The sequence below is a fragment of the Myiozetetes cayanensis genome, unplaced genomic scaffold, assembly GCF_022539395.1.
Source record: "Myiozetetes cayanensis isolate MyiCay16 unplaced genomic scaffold, myiCay2020 scf4, whole genome shotgun sequence".
NCBI lineage: Eukaryota > Metazoa > Chordata > Aves > Passeriformes > Tyrannidae > Myiozetetes > Myiozetetes cayanensis.
This window is the reverse complement of record NW_026087631.1, coordinates 22,926,929-22,942,504: the sequence shown is the minus strand read 5'-3', so window position 1 is coordinate 22,942,504 and position 15,576 is coordinate 22,926,929. Positions and strand designations below refer to the sequence as shown.

The 15,576-nt window shown below is 41.7% G+C and overlaps 1 protein-coding gene across 1 annotated transcript; it reads right to left on the bottom strand.

The window, feature by feature from the left end:
- Positions 1-1,393: 1,393 nt before the first annotated feature.
- On the bottom strand, positions 1,394-15,269 carry ARRDC3 (arrestin domain containing 3). The gene is made up of 8 exons (XM_050328553.1): positions 14,776-15,269; positions 11,511-11,592; positions 8,881-9,028; positions 7,587-7,689; positions 6,955-7,211; positions 6,366-6,528; positions 5,415-5,569; positions 1,394-4,016 (listed from the first exon to the last, which is right to left on the bottom strand). Exons 1-8 carry the CDS (start codon positions 15,053-15,055, stop codon positions 3,960-3,962), a joined length of 1,245 nt encoding a protein of 414 aa, XP_050184510.1. The 5' UTR covers positions 15,056-15,269; the 3' UTR covers positions 1,394-3,959.
- Between the last annotated feature and the right edge of the window lie 307 nt (positions 15,270-15,576).

Genomic DNA, 15,576 nt, shown 5'->3' with positions numbered 1-15,576 from the left:
AGCTGGTGAAAGAAGAAGGAAGTGAGGGTACATGGCATTTTTTTTTCCCAAGTCACCATTAAGTCATGATGGAGTCCTGCTTTCCTGGAGATGGCTGAACATGATACTGTCCTTTGGAAGTGGGGAATGAATTCCTTGCTTTGCTATGCTCCTGTCTATCTGAAACCACAAATTTTTGCACTTCTCCTCTTCTGACTCTACCCCATCCCACTGGTGGGGGACTAAGTGAGTAGCTGTGTGGTGACAGCTGCCAGCAGAGGTTAACCAGCAAAAGATCTCCAAGTAGATAAGTGAAATGGCAAGGCAACCTTTTTCACGTTTCTTATTGGTTTGAACCAGAGCTCAGGCAAAATTAACAGTTATTAATAGGTGGGAAAATGCCCCCTCAGTCTGCCTGGATTCTTCACCAATAACAAACTCAAAATTAAACTGAAATGCTCTATTTTGGAGAGAAGTTTCTATTTTTATTATGTAGGATGTTCGACTAGATGTTTTGTGTTGCCCACATGAGCAGCTGCCTCACTGAAGGGAAAGAACAGTCTTGTGGGAACACAGTGATTGCCAGTACCCTGGACACCCACGGAGAGGCACAGGCGGGCTGGCCCCTCGAGCCCCTGGCTGTTTGCCTGATGAACCTTCTCTTAGGTCAAATGACACACTGATCTTGAAGGATAGTGAGAATCCATTTTGCCAGTGCGTGGCATGCGGAAGGGAGATGCCACATCACCGGCACACTGGGGACACTCAACAACCTGTGCAGGGCACAGGTGGACATGCCAACATCTGTTGACCTCCAAGGGAATGCCAAAAGGGCACCTTCTACACCCCAACTAAACAAACCACTTTCGAAAGTCCCAGCTGCAAACCAGACCTATGAAGTCACTCCCCAATTTCCCGCTACCCTTCCAAAATGTGAGTTATCCCCCCTCAGGGAAAGTACCAGACACCCGGAAACAGGGTTACTGCACCTACACTGCAATACAAACACAGCATCCTGAAAAGGCATTTCGCCATTAAGGAAACCGCAGTCACCAACATGGGACCCAGCCTCATGAGCTCACCAATGTAAATAAAAGGGGCAAAGGATCCCAAAACTAGACTCCTATTCTACTTGGTGGTATAGTCACAGAAACAGCTCTTCCCTATGTAGTTAGAGACAGGTAATACATGTGTTCCTGTAGCAGATTCATGTATTATGTGATCCTTGTGGTTTTTATTTTATATACAGCTATGACATTTTAAACATTTTTTTTTAAAAAAAAAGTTTATTTTCCACAAGGAAGAGCAATAGGAAAAATTAAACTGTTTTCCACATATTGTTTTCTTGAAACAGAGTCTACAAGGACATATTCAGCACCAAAACTAAAAACAAACAAAAAAATACAAACAGCCATAGAATATAATCTATAAAGCAAACATTTAATATTGCACTTTGTTTCTCTAATGTTTGGATTTTACTTACTTTTTCCTAATTCAGATCAGAATTCTCTATCAAATACTGGGCTACAACTGTGAACCTCATGTTTTATAATACTGAGAATTGACCAACATTTGTGGAAGAGTAATGCCTCTGAATAACTAACATAATTTAAACTGGAAGTCTTTATTTCATAAGCTTATACAATTTTTCACTCTAATCAAAAAGGCTCTGATGCCATGTCAATTGCTATGATATTGGTCAATCCTGCTTCATATGCAATTTTCCATTATATTGTGGTAAGTACTTTAATGCTATGTATTATCAGCGATTGTTCCCTAGTCTGTTAAAATAACAAAAAAGGAAAAAAAAGTAAAACCACCAAATGCCCTTTTACACCAACAATCCCATCAGCTTTTAAAATTGCCTAGTTGGAGAGGGTAGAGGGAAGGGACATCCACAAAACTGGCCTAGTAACATAAGACATCATCTAATTTCTTTCTTGCCAATATTCCTGCTCAAAGCCCAAGCCTTTTAATTGAATCACTTAAAACGCGACTCATTTTGTATTTGATCACCCTGTTGTCATTTCTGAAACATGAATTATCCTTCATGTTGTCATAAAGGCCACTTATGGAAAAGCCTATTTTGTCGCATTTATGAAGCCTTAAAAACAAGGCAGAGGTTTTTAAGAATGAGCACCATGCAGAAACACCAGCATCCCCTCTTCTACTCTGTGAGCTGTTTTATTGCACAAGGAGATTAAGTATTTGATAGATTACATCTTGATTTGTTTAAGTAGTCAAGACCAGAATAGCGTCCCTTTGTCAGTGGTCTGTGTTACACGGTTTCTGAAAAGGAAAGTTGACTTCCATTGTACTTCTCTAGCCTGTAAGTGCTGGTATTTGCATTAGCACATGTAATGGCTCCCTTGCACTCTTTCTCTTCGGGCACACTCAAGGGCAAGTGCTCTTTCTTGCAAAATTTCTTGCATTTTGAATGGAGAAATGGTAAAATTCACTGTTCGCTTTGTTTTAAAGCTCTTGAGAGTACCACATTAAGATGTGATTGTGGAAGCAATTCCAGATAACTTGTATCTAAGTATGGCTGGTAACACTGATCTTTCCCAGTTTAATTATACTTCTTATCTTTTACAGTATCATAAACCCTGAAGATAATACAAAGTGCACAAACTGAGCTCTTAGCATAGTACAAGCTTTTCCTGCAGTTTGAAATATACTTTCTACTAGACTCATTATATATAGAATTTTTGGTGATTAAGTAGCTATATATAAAAATAAATTTACTTTCCCTTCCCATCCCTACTACTTGAGATATTGATCTGTCTATGAATCCTAGACAGCGTATGACTATTTCCTTTTAAAATTCTTTTCAGGAAGAGCTGATGTCTGCTGGTGCTGCTTTCATTTGTGCCTTTTTTTTTTTTTTTTTTTAGAGCTTCACAACTTGAACATCTTTTCTTATAATGCAGAAAGAGAAATGGGAATGAGGGTGGGTTCTGTAACTTTTGTGTATGTCCCTATTCCAGATCTCCCTCTCAAATAAAGAACAAAAACAAAATACAAACACAGAACAAAAAAAGAACTTAACAGTGCAATGTAACAAAACAAATAGCATTCCAACAGTTTGGCAAGTGATGAGTTCACCTGAGATTAAGTGATTTTTAGGCAGTCTGTAACAAAATGCTGCTTTGCGGTAATAGTAGAAAGGCAACAAATTCTTAAAAGAAATCAAGAAGGTATACAATCTTGATGAAGTCTATTAGTTTCTGTCTATTAACTCTCGATCCCCCACCCTATCCCCATATCTGTTGCTTATCTACTACAGTAGGCTGCAAAACATACAGCAAGAAGGATTGGCTTGAAGGCATTTGATGTTTGTAAATAAATCCACAATAGGATCCAAGCTGAAGAGGTGATACATGATCAGCCTACTAGGACAATTCTGAGCATGTGCATATGCAGGTAAAGTCCAGGCTACATTAAATTAAAAAAAAAAAGAAAAGTCAGTGCATTTGTCAAAGTCTGTTGCTGTTGGTTTTTTTTTTTCTTTTTTTTTTTTTTTTGTCAAAGCTTTCTTTTGCTCCTTATTGTGCGGACCACAAACAAATAAGAAGGGGTAACAACAGTCCGGCATAAATGAGAAAAAGCTGTAGTGACACTGAACCGCACAATGTAAGCAATAAGCATGTGCAAATTTCCAAATCATAAGAGGAAGCCATCCCTCTCTTAATGTGTTTGAGTGTTTGGACACACATGACTGTAGGTTAGTAAGGCTGCTCCTAGTATGTGCCAGTATTTAAGAGGGAGGGGGGAAAGCTCAGGTCTTCAAGCATGTGGAGCAGTCCTACAATGTTACTGTAGGCTTCAAAGCATGATCACAGGTTGTTTTCATTTATTCACCCTACAGGCAAGAGCAAACCCACTTTTCTCTGAAAGCGTGCTTCCACTATGATGCCTTGACCTTCAACATGGCAGGTATGGTTCAAAACCCAAGTCAAGTCAGCTTCTTGTGGATTCCTTCAACGAGAGGGGCAAGATGGTCTGTCGTCTGTGGTTTGATCTGGGTTCGGATCAATCTAAACAAAAGAGGGAAAAACCCCACAATCCCAGTTATTTTTAGCTAATTGCTAGAAAATAAACCGATGTTAACAAAAACCCACCAAAACCGATGAGTCTAAGACAATCAGTGATAAATGGCATTTCCAATCCAAAGGTTATTCAAGTAACTGAAATACCTCTACATAATTAGACAAAACTTTGAATGAAAAACTAGTAACTTAGTGGAAAACTTTAAGCTCCAGGTTGATGGTAATTTAAAGATAAGCACAAAGAAGTCATTAAAAATTTGGAAAAACCCCTGTTTTTAGGGGGGTTATTACAATACATAAATATTTTTTAATTATTTATTGTACATAAAAAGGCAACCTGGCTCATCACTAAACATGTACAATAAATTGATTTCAGAAGACGTTTTGCTTAGAAAACCACAAAATTATTAGTAAAAACTCCTTCTACTTAATTTATAAGTAATTAATCCTCAAACACCCCATAAAATGTCTTAGGAGTTCATGTGTTCCACATATTACCTCTTCTTCCTTTCTACAAAAGGAACAGGTGAAAAACATGCTAAGTTAGGATGGTAAGTCTAGTATATAGTTTGGCCAGGTAATTTTAGAAATCCATTTTTTAGGACAAAGGAAAGGCTTCTTTCTAAATCTCTAAATGAAAGGGCTTGAGTTGCATTCTAGGGTTAAGCTACAGAAGAGTTTTCAGACAAGACTCCAGCAAACAAAAAACATGTCACTCTTTGCCCACTCAATCACTTAATGGTAGGTGTTTCAAGAGGAAAAGAAAAAAAATCAAGAGTGGGTGAAGCCAGGGAAATTTTAGCCAAAGGACACTATTCTGTCCTATTCCACTTCTTTTCCCTCAAAAAATACGAATATGGAAAGCTTTTGAAATTGTGTCCCAGTTACTGAGTGGCTTTCACAGAACTAAAACTGCAGACAGATATGTTGAAACTGTGCATTTAGAGAAACCTAAGTAAGAAAGAATATCTTTGTAACTTCTCTACATAGAACTTCTGAAAGCAATAGATACACAGAACCTAAAATAAACAGTGCTTTTATAAAGTAGAGATGAAAAACATTTGCAGGTTGTGCATCCATACGTTCAAAATGTTGGTGTTCACCAGTGCATGTATTATATACATATAATGCAAGGTTTTAATGAAGTTGCCCAGAGGATCCACAACAGCTCGGAAATTTCTACAGAGCATTAGAATAGTGAAGAATCCTGAAACATTATTGATGCAATTTACCTACATTTTGCTAAATCAAAGTTGCCTTATCCCCTGTTCATAATTTAATTATTCTTCCTGTTTTTTTATAAAGCAGAAACACTTTCCTACATTTTTTCCACACAACAGAATTCAGAAAAACATTGAATTCATGCTTATATTCTGAGGTACCTACTTCTGAATAGAGAGGTGGAGGCAGAAAACGGAACTCCTGGATATATGCAAACAATGGTCCTGGAAGCGCCCTCTCAAAGTCATCACAAGCACCTAAGGGTGCAAGGCTGGACTGCCGTTGTTCCTCTGTGACCACTTCTGCATAGCTGGGAGGTGCTGCAGGGAAAAGGCACACGCAGTTCGAACAACAAGTTCTTATGCATGTCAGAACATATAACATGATAAATATTAAACTTTTATCATTGTAAAATATAAAATGCAGGTAGATAAGTAACTTCAGAGATTTTTCCACAGTTTTGAACATTGAAAGGGAGGGTAGCCTGTTACAGTTTACTTTAAGACTATGCTCAAATCCAACAGTAGACTGACCATTGTTCATTGTGGTTTAAGTAGCTTTTAAAATTTTATGCATACTCAAAATGCTGAATCTCTGTACAGGCAGGAATATTAGAACACTGCATTGCTTTGGGATCCACAAATCAGAGTCTGAGATTTGTACCCAAAACGCCCCAGGTATTTATATGTAAAAAGAGGGAAAGAGATACAGAGTTTCTCCACTGACAAAAGATTCCCACTGCAATGGATTACACTATCTTTTCACAAAACCTTGGATATTAAAGGTTGCCTGCCTTAACTGCTACTTTGACAGGTTACAATGCCTTATAACAAAGGATGTAATTGGGATACTGGAGGCAAGATTAATTCTGCCCAGGTACAATGGCATTCCATGCTTTTGCTTGTGCCAGTGTCCAAGCAGCTGGATTCCACTGCTTGTCCCCAAGAGAGGAAGGTAGGGAGGAAACTCTGTTCTTCTACACAGGGCAGGCAGGTGGTAAGGAAACATCCACAAGGGATTTCCTGTGGGCTTTGAGTGATGTAATTTGTGTCTCTTTGCATGACAGCAATGAATAAAGCAGACAAAAATCAAAACAGACTTGTTTTGTCAGGTTACCTTCTGGTCTTTCAGGCAGCGTCAGACCAAGCCAATTCATGTTCATGCTACACTGGCTGCTCACACTTGATGTTCTGCTGCCAAACGGATGTAGAGGAATGGTGCCAATGACCAGTGGTAAGTTGAGGAATAAATCCATGGCGCCTGGAATATCAACATATACCTAAAGAACATCAAAGAGGTGTATGATTAAAAGTAGCTTTGTACCTGCACTTCATAATTACTAGACTAAAATCTCCACCCATGGAATTCTTCACAAAGAACTAAAGTTTCTTTTTGTTTGTTTTGGCGCCAATGTCCCTACAGAAACAAAAAGCTCCCCAAGTCAAAAGCAGCTCCAGACTCAACATCAGCCCTCACATGGAAATTTTGCCTCCTCATAATACATTTGCTTATATGGCATGGCACAACTGCTATACAGAACATGCAAGATTTAAACTGAATTTATTTACAGAATTCCTGTCAGGACGCTAATGGTAGGTTACGTATTTCTTTTTTAACTGGTTAGCAGCACACAATGCTTTGTTAAAGATCTGTAAGGAGTAATGGAAACTACTCATGCTCAAGTGAAAAAAACTACCCAACATACCATCAGTGAATACTCCACACGAATTATACTACAGTCCAGGATTGAAGGGGAAACAGGTGGAATTTTCAACTGTTTGCCATTCCAGGTTTCCGTTTTTCCAGATGACAAGGATTCCCCACGCAGGTTGGCAACAAGCTGTTTGACTTCCTTCATTTTCCCTTTGGCATAAAATGCCTGTGTTTGGTAAATGGCTGCCTTTGGCACCACCACACGGGAAGAGCAGTTCTCAATCTCAGCAAAGATCTGAATTGACTCACCTGAAACAAAACAATTTCATGTTCTCTTTATATTTGCAAGACAACTGAAGCGAATTGCCACATACTGTGTATTGTTGTAACGCACTAGCAATGCTCTACACTTTGAACATCCGCTGATGTTAACAGGAATAAGGTCAGCATGAGATACCTCTGGCAGAAAACCGCACAAGTCTAATAAAAGCAGATGCCGTTTGACAATCTGGGGACACACCAGTTAACAAAATCAGTCGTTATTAAGAAACAGCAAGCTTGCTAAGTGCAAACTGAGGTGGTAAGAATAGTTAAAATGTTTCTTTTACGTAACAGCAGTTAAGTACAAAGTATCGTTTTAAAAGGGAAGGAAAAACATTTCCTATAATTACTTCTGTTACATACCTGGGGTGTAGCCCTTCCTTTCAATTTTGGCACTTAAGGATATTGGGCCTGAGGTACAAAACCAACAACAGAGAGTTTTTTCTTTTGTGCCTGCTTGGGGTGACTGCAAGAAAAAAACCAACATTGTCCATTCAATTGAGAGCTCCATGACTCTTGTAACCTATTCTATTCAACACCAAAAAAATATTTTAATGAGGTACTTATTACACATTGATAAGCATAGCTTAGTTTTAGAGGAAGAGTACTCAAGCAAAATCCACTATGCAAACTGTAAGGTGTATTCTGCTTTTTTTTTGTTAGATTTCATACTACAGTCAAATTTAGAATAGGTTTTTATACATAAATAAATACAGCACAGCTTAAGAAAAGGTTTTATAGCCCATCTATTCCAACATATTGTTGGAAGCACTTTTAATTTATCATTAAACTAGAAGGTCTTTTCAGTACACTATTTCAGAAATAATAACTAAGTTGAAATGCTGTAACCTTGACTCCTGCTATTTCCTGTTTCAAAATGATCCTGTTCCATCTATATTAAACAGACCTTGTTATTTTAATGACACCAGGATTTAGGACTTGATCCAAAGCCCAATAAAGTCAAATGAGAGTCTTGATTTTAAGGGTATTTGTGCAAGGCCAATGTCCCTTTGCAAGTCTGATTTTTCACCCGTACACATAAGAAACCTATTTCAATGGACTTTGAGGGTTTCCACCCCCCCTCCATAAGGGGACATTAGAAGAAGGGGGTGTGTGTGTGTGTGGAATTTTAGGCCAGATTGAAATCAAATCCTCATTGAAAGCAGTTGTGATACCGAAATTATTTTAATGAAATGACATTTCAGAAAAAGATTACAGAGAATTGTGGTAATTTCTCCCCACTAGTAGAAAACTATCTATATGGAAATTATCAATTATGCACGTTTTTTATTGTGCATTTTTAAGTTAGCAGTCTGCCATGATAATTTTTGTAAATTTCACTGTTCCTTCTTTATTCAAAATCAGAGAGAACAGTTCTCAACATTTTCCTTCTTAACAATTTAGTATTATCAATTTAAATTGACAAAGTTGTTTTACATATCTTAAAACTGAAGCAACTCCAAGTACAGAAAAATGTAGCTTTCAAAATGTCAGTATTTACAGAGTTGCTGAACTAATGCAATACTGAGATGATTGGCTGTAACTAAAGCAGCAAATAAGTATTAGATAAAATTAGATGTGGATAGTATTTCAGTTACTATACTTCATACTTTTTTATGCCAGGAACAAAAAAATGAATAATTCTGTCAATTCTTACCAGTAATGAAGGAGTGTTGATATCTATATGTTCAAAGACTGTAAATTCCTTCTTTAATTTTACTGGTAGAAACCAAGGCCTATGCAATTCGGCTTTCACCCAATAGCGCACACTGCCATGTCTGCCTTCGAATGAGGTAGCAAGTGGTCTGTGCAGGACACAAAGGTCAAAATTGAATTTATCAGGTCAGGGATTAGTATATAGAACTGCATTTTTAATGCACTGTAGTACTTAATGAAGAGTAACTTATTTCCGTATCTCAGAAAAATTCAAGATTAAAGATGGGAGAAAAAATCATCTCCAATTCATCCTACTACAGTTTTGCATAGATTTTAAGAATCAATTAAAGAATTGCACTAGAAAATGCCAGGAGAGTACATATTTCCTTTAAACTTAAGAGGCTACTTTTACATCTAGAGAAAAGCATGCAATTTCAAGGCCAAATTTTTATTACCAACTTAAAATCATCACTAGTACAAACCATTTACAGTTCTGGATACTGCATTTTGTAAATAGTCTATTATTTACTTGTCCAGTAGCTCTGTATGAGGTTAATTTTAACTGTAACTCAGCACTTTTGTAGTTAGTTTCACCTTAAAGCAGAGTAAATATTCCAACTTGGGAGTTCTGAAGAGAGAGGCTATTTTAAGCACCTTCTAATTTTCCTCTACCCTGATTAAGATTAGATTTCCTCTACCCAGCTTAAAACATTTATAATACATTATGATGTACATAAATAAGCATATATCTATATACACACACACACGCACACATACACATATATATATACACACACATGAAATCATCGAGACTACTCTACTCTGAACTTTGATACATCAAGTAAGTCTATTTTAGGAGCTGGAAGAGAAATAATGTGGAAAGGTTTGCCAGACCTTTAAGCATTGCCTTTTTTACTGTAATATCATAAAACACGAGACAAAGTATCTTTGTAGTCCAATATTTCCAATTAACAGTAGTTTTCCATAACTCTTCTTTTTCCTTTTTACTGTGTTTTGAATAGACTGTTACACATACATTAAAAATAAATTATTTATGAAGTTTCCATATTTTCCATAGGGGGTAATACTAGCCATGCTAGTGTTTTACTAGAATTCTTTCAGTTACACGTTTGACTTGTCCATTTGTACATCTGACATGTTTATGTTTTTTCCCCTAATAATCCAATTAAAACGACTTTTTAATCCATCTCCAATGTTTCATTCTGCCTCATGTTCTGTAGGGCAAAAATCAGTCAGGACAGTGCACATCTTTCTGTTGTTATTCTAAAGTTTAATTCAGTTTTGGAAGTATTCCATGGACACTAGCAAGTAACTAGTGTAAGTATGAAGTGTTACAAGTTCAGGCTTTTAATATCACCCTTTGTTTTTTTCAGTATTATTAAAAAATGGTTTAACAGTTATTCCTTCAAGTCACTTAAAAAGACCCTGTACTTTGACCAATACTTGTGGTATTTTGCTGGCTGGCTGTCTCACTACAAGCTCAGCATTTCATGTTCATGTATATGATATTTAGGGATGGGTTTTTTTTCACTGCCCCTCTGAACTCAAGGTAAAATCAGTTTTAGCCTTACTTCTTGGAGTTGAGATTTTCACACAATGCTCACTTGCCTTTAAGATCTTCACAGGTCTTCATAGTAGATCTTACTGGAATAGCATAGAAGTTCTGTGCTGTTCAATTTGAAACTGGCCTGTAAAGTGTTTATGATCCACAGGTTCTGCTAAAACCACCACCTCCAATAAATAGCTTTAATATTAGCTAGTGTGCTATTTTGCATAACACACTGCCAAATTTTCAGTGACTTTCAAGACTTTAATGACTTCACTACTTGCCCTTTACAACAAAAGGCTCCTCTTTCCATCCTTATTCAGACTCCTCCTTTTCCTGTGTATTTAATTTTATTGCAACTATTTTAGCTCATTTCCACAGTTAACTCTTCTGTGTATAAATATTGCATCCACAATGCCTACATTAAACATTTCAGAGAGGGATGGGGAACACTTCTCCTCTCACCTTTGCTTTCTAAGGCACATGGGATTAGGTACAGGAATTTTCTTACTTCCACCCCTTCTTATGTTTATTTCCACCCAGGCTTTCTGCATGAAAGACCAGCCAGGGTACATACATTCTATTTGAGTAGGAACAACCTCTTTTTTTGAAATTTGGTTAAATTTGATGCATCTATCCCAGACTGAGCCTGAACAATTTCACTGTGATCTTATCTCTAGTTCTGCTGGTCTGCATAGCTCCAGTAAATGGCTGATTGAGTTAAAAGGTATCTCAGCCACTCTGCAGGACTCTGGTGGCAGTTCAAATTCCACTCCCTCCTCTCTGGAAGGGGCAGCAGATCGGAATACCTAAAAAGTCAGTAAAGGCTTGGTCAAAAGAAAGTGAGCAACTGGGCAGCAATGAACCTTTTTGTGGCAGCTATATAAAAAAAAGAATGTTTATCAGTGTAAAAGCAACCTCTTCAGTTTAACGAGATTATATTCTCTGCTGCATGTTGGAGCACAATTCCTACTACCATTGAAAAGGTTTCCCCTCTACCCACAGCAGGAGTTTTGGTCAGGTGGGTGGGTAGCAGGGCCTGAGGACTGTGTGGGGGTACTTACGTCTGTGGAAGCTCGAAGCTGAATGCATATTCATGCCTTCCCGAAAGGATGGTGTGAAGACCTTCTTCTGAATTGTCATCGTCTAGAGGGGAGAAAAAACAACATGCTATTCCACCTGCACACATTTCATATATTGCATGGGCTTCTCTTCCAGAATAAAAGAGATTTTCACATGCATTACAACACTTAAAAGAACGCGACGTCCCAGAAACAAGGGCCTCCAGTCCATTGGTTATTAACTGCTGGAGTGTAGGTAGAACTCTGACCAACAGAAAGGCAGGTAAGATTGCCACATTCACTTAACAGAGAAGCAGGTTAATTCAATTTATAATCCCATCTCTGCACACTGATATAGTTTTCAACTGCTGCCATTTCAAGGCCTGCATGCAAGATCTATAATGGAAATCATGCTGCTTTCCACAGCAACTGCTAGTCAGAATGAACCAGAGATGGCTCTGTAGCAGCATTAACGGTACCAAGTCTGCTGCTTAAGATTAAATGTAGTAACTCAGCTTCTTTATATCTCCAGCATGGCAACGGTGTCAGGCCGTTAATCATAAAAAAAGTGTGAGAGAGCAATAACAGTGTACAAGCAGCACCAGGAAAGTACCAGACAAAGTCAGGGACACAGAAAATGGCAAGCTGCCCGATTAACACTGTCTAGAGTTAAATTGTGTGGGTTTTTTTTTTTTTTTCTTTTTTTGGGAGGTTTAACTCGATCTTGCTTACACAGCAAGACCCAGACACTCGCTGGTTTTCTGCCAGGAATGCTGCCCCTTGTTTATGGTCACGATTACTTTTAAATGCACCTTTAAATGCCACAAGAAAATTGCAGTTTATTCTGACATAAGACCAGAAGAACGCTGACTTGGTGAAAACAGAAAGTTGTGTAAAAAATAACTGAGCACCTCATACATAAAAATGGCTGGAATAATAAATGGGGATACAGTGAGACAAAGTGAAAGGGAAGACCATATGTGTGGCAGCCTGAAGCGCTAATGGAGGCACGCAGGAGCGTTCTAAGTTCCCATTGTCCTACAGAAGCACCAAGGCTCCACTTGCTACAAAGCAAACACTGAAAATCTTAAGAAAAAAAAGAACAAAAAAAACACCCCAACACATAGCAAAAAATACTTATATAAAACCCCCTCAGCAAGCTGTGGACATAAATGCACCTTCAAGCAGGCAGCATTACCCAACACAGGTCAGGAAAATGCTCTGAAAGGGCGGCACAACGTACCGCCGTGAGGGTGCGGGTTTTATTAATTTTTTTTTTTCCCAAATGAATGTGATTTTTTTTTTCAACGCTGTTCCGGGGCGGGGGGGAGGGGGTGCAGCGCCGCTGGCGGCTGCGGCTCCGCTCCCCACAGCCCGGCCGCCCCCCCGCTTTCCTGCCAGCTCAGCAGTCCCGCCGCGGTAAACAAGTGCTGAGCTGTCAATCAGCGCGGGCTGGAGCCGCAGCCGGAGCCGACCGGCCTGAACCGGCGCGCGCGGAGCGCCGCCAGCCCCGCCGCTCACAGGCACGCGCTGTGCGCTGCGCCCGCGGCCCTCCGAGGGCGGGCCTCGCCGCTCCCCGCCGGGGCCCCTCCGGCGACACGCCCGCGGGAGCGAAGCAGCGGGGACGTTACCGGGCGCAGCCCTCCCTCTCGGAGGGGCTTCGCCAGCCCCTGGAGAAGCGGCCGCCGTCCGCCCGGCGGCAGGCAGGAGAACCTGCGCCCTCAGCCCCGAGGGCAGCGCCCCGCCAATCAGCGGCTGGCATCGCCTTAGCAACAGGGCAACAAACCGCGGCCGGCCAATCAGGGCGCGGCGGGGGGTGCGGCCGGGCCGCGGCTCCGCGCTCGGGGCGCTCATTGAAACGCGGCCGCCGGCGGCAGCTCCGCGCTCGGGGTGCGCGCCCACGCCGCGGGCGGCTCCTGCGCGTCCGCACGTTCCCGGGAAGTTCAGCTCGGGCGAGTGGTTTTGCTGTGGCGGTGGCGGCAGGAGGAGGGTGGGAGCCGCAAGTAAGTCACCTCGTTAGTGAGGTGTGCGCGAGGAATTAATTAAAGAATAAATAAATAAATAAATAAAGCCCCCAGCTCTGCTACGGCGTTAAGTTCAGGAATGGTGGGTGATGGGCTCAGTGCCGCCCGGAGCTGTCCAAAAAAATTACCTTCTTTTTTCCCCACCGAAAAAAGGAGAAATACCGCATCGCTGCAGTGAATATGCTGCATATTTAAGAAAAAGAAAGGGTAAGCAGCACAAAAAAAAATTACATAACCAGTTTTTAACATTTTATTGCGCTGGGGAATTAAGTCATCGTCACCACCTGACGCGTGCGGCCAATCTGCGCGGAGCGGGCGGCGCACCGCCCTCCCCCCAGCCGGTCCCAAACAGGATTGAACCGCTTCGAACAAAGGCTGCGAACTTCGGGGGGAAAAAAAAAAACCCAACCACAAAACAACCAAGAACCAGACGGACACCCCGGACCCTGGCGCTCCCACCCCGCAGGGGGCGGGGGTCTGCACTCCGTGGGGACACTGCGCCGGTTCGGGTGGGAAATGGGGGAGTAGGAGGTCCTGATCTCCCCAGTTTTGGGAGGGATGCTCCCATTACGCAACACCGCTTCCCCTCTTCCCCCCATCTGCTCCTTATCAAGGGCTTTTCGGACACATCGTTATACGGAGATGACCCCTACACCCCGTTCCACCGAGGGAGGCCCAAGGAAATAAAAGCGATTTACAACGAGGGGGTAAAACAAAATGAGAGGCAAAAAAAATGACACGTGGAGTGGTGATATGTCAAAATAAGGCACAGAGAATCTTATCTGCCAATAATGAGCCTTCCGGAAAAATTCACTGCATTATCATCCCGGTAACATCAGCAGAACCCTGCATGTGTCAAAAAGTACGGTTTTTACGCTTTCATTGTGGTTTAGGATTTGTTAGGATTCTGCCAATAAAGTCGTGCAGTACCCATCTGGCTGCGATTTTACAGCTCTTTTCCCTACGGAGGGGCAAATCCTACTAAATATTAGCAAGGACAAAAAGCACATTAAAAAAAAAAGTTTTTAATAAACGGTCGTGATGAAGGGCAGGTAGTTAAGGGAGTCCTGTTTGAAGGTACTTTGCAGATGCATTGCCTGTAACTCGCCAAGGTATGACCCTGGGCATGTCCTGCTCGCCACTGCACCCATTAAAAAAAAAAGAGCAGGACAAACCGGGGTGATGCAGAGATGCGACTTCCCCCCCCCCCAAAGTACAGAACCACGACAAAGGGCAGTCCTTACCTCTCTCGTGGCCGATAAGGATGTCCTTATGGTTGAAATACTCCACTTCTTCGGTGTAGTTCTGTGTATAGGCAGTGTTGGATCCAGCATTCCTCGATTCAGTCCAACGCACTTTAGCGTGTCCCCTCGCGTGAATTTTGAGGGATTTCACCCTAATTTCCCCAGTTACTTCTAAACTGACCCTTCCTGAGACCGTGTCCCCGCTGGAGTATACGGGGACATTGCTGTCATTCAGACAGTCAAAGCTTATCGTCAGACTCTTCACCTTCCCCAGCACCATGGTTTTATAACAAAGTGTACAAAAATAGACTGTTAAAAAAAAAAAAAAAGGGGGGGGGGAGGAAGGGAACCCAAAAACAAGCAACCCCGAACCCCTCGGGCGAAGGGGCGCGGCGGCGCGTACCCTACAGCCGGCTCATGGGGGCGGCGGGGAGCCCCGGCCCCAGCCCGGGCGGCGCGGGGGGCGCTGGTACCGGCGCGGCGTCTCCCCACAAAGGCGCTCCCGGCGCCGCCGCCGGCCCCGCCTTATAAGCCGTGCGACAAACAAGGGCCGCTGCGCATGCGCTGCCCCGCCCCCGCCCCGCCCCGCCCCGCCGGGGAGTTCTCTCGGCCACGACGTGGCCGCCGGGGGGGCGCTGGGACCCCAGGAGGGGTGTCCTGGAGAGGGGCTGCTGCTGCGGTCAGTAGCTCTAGGGGAGCCCACAGCATTCAAGCCTCTGTAAAAAGAGATAAAAGTTATACCTCCCTTAACAAACCTTGTTCTGAAACGGGCAAACTCTCCCTTGTATGTCTCCTCATTGG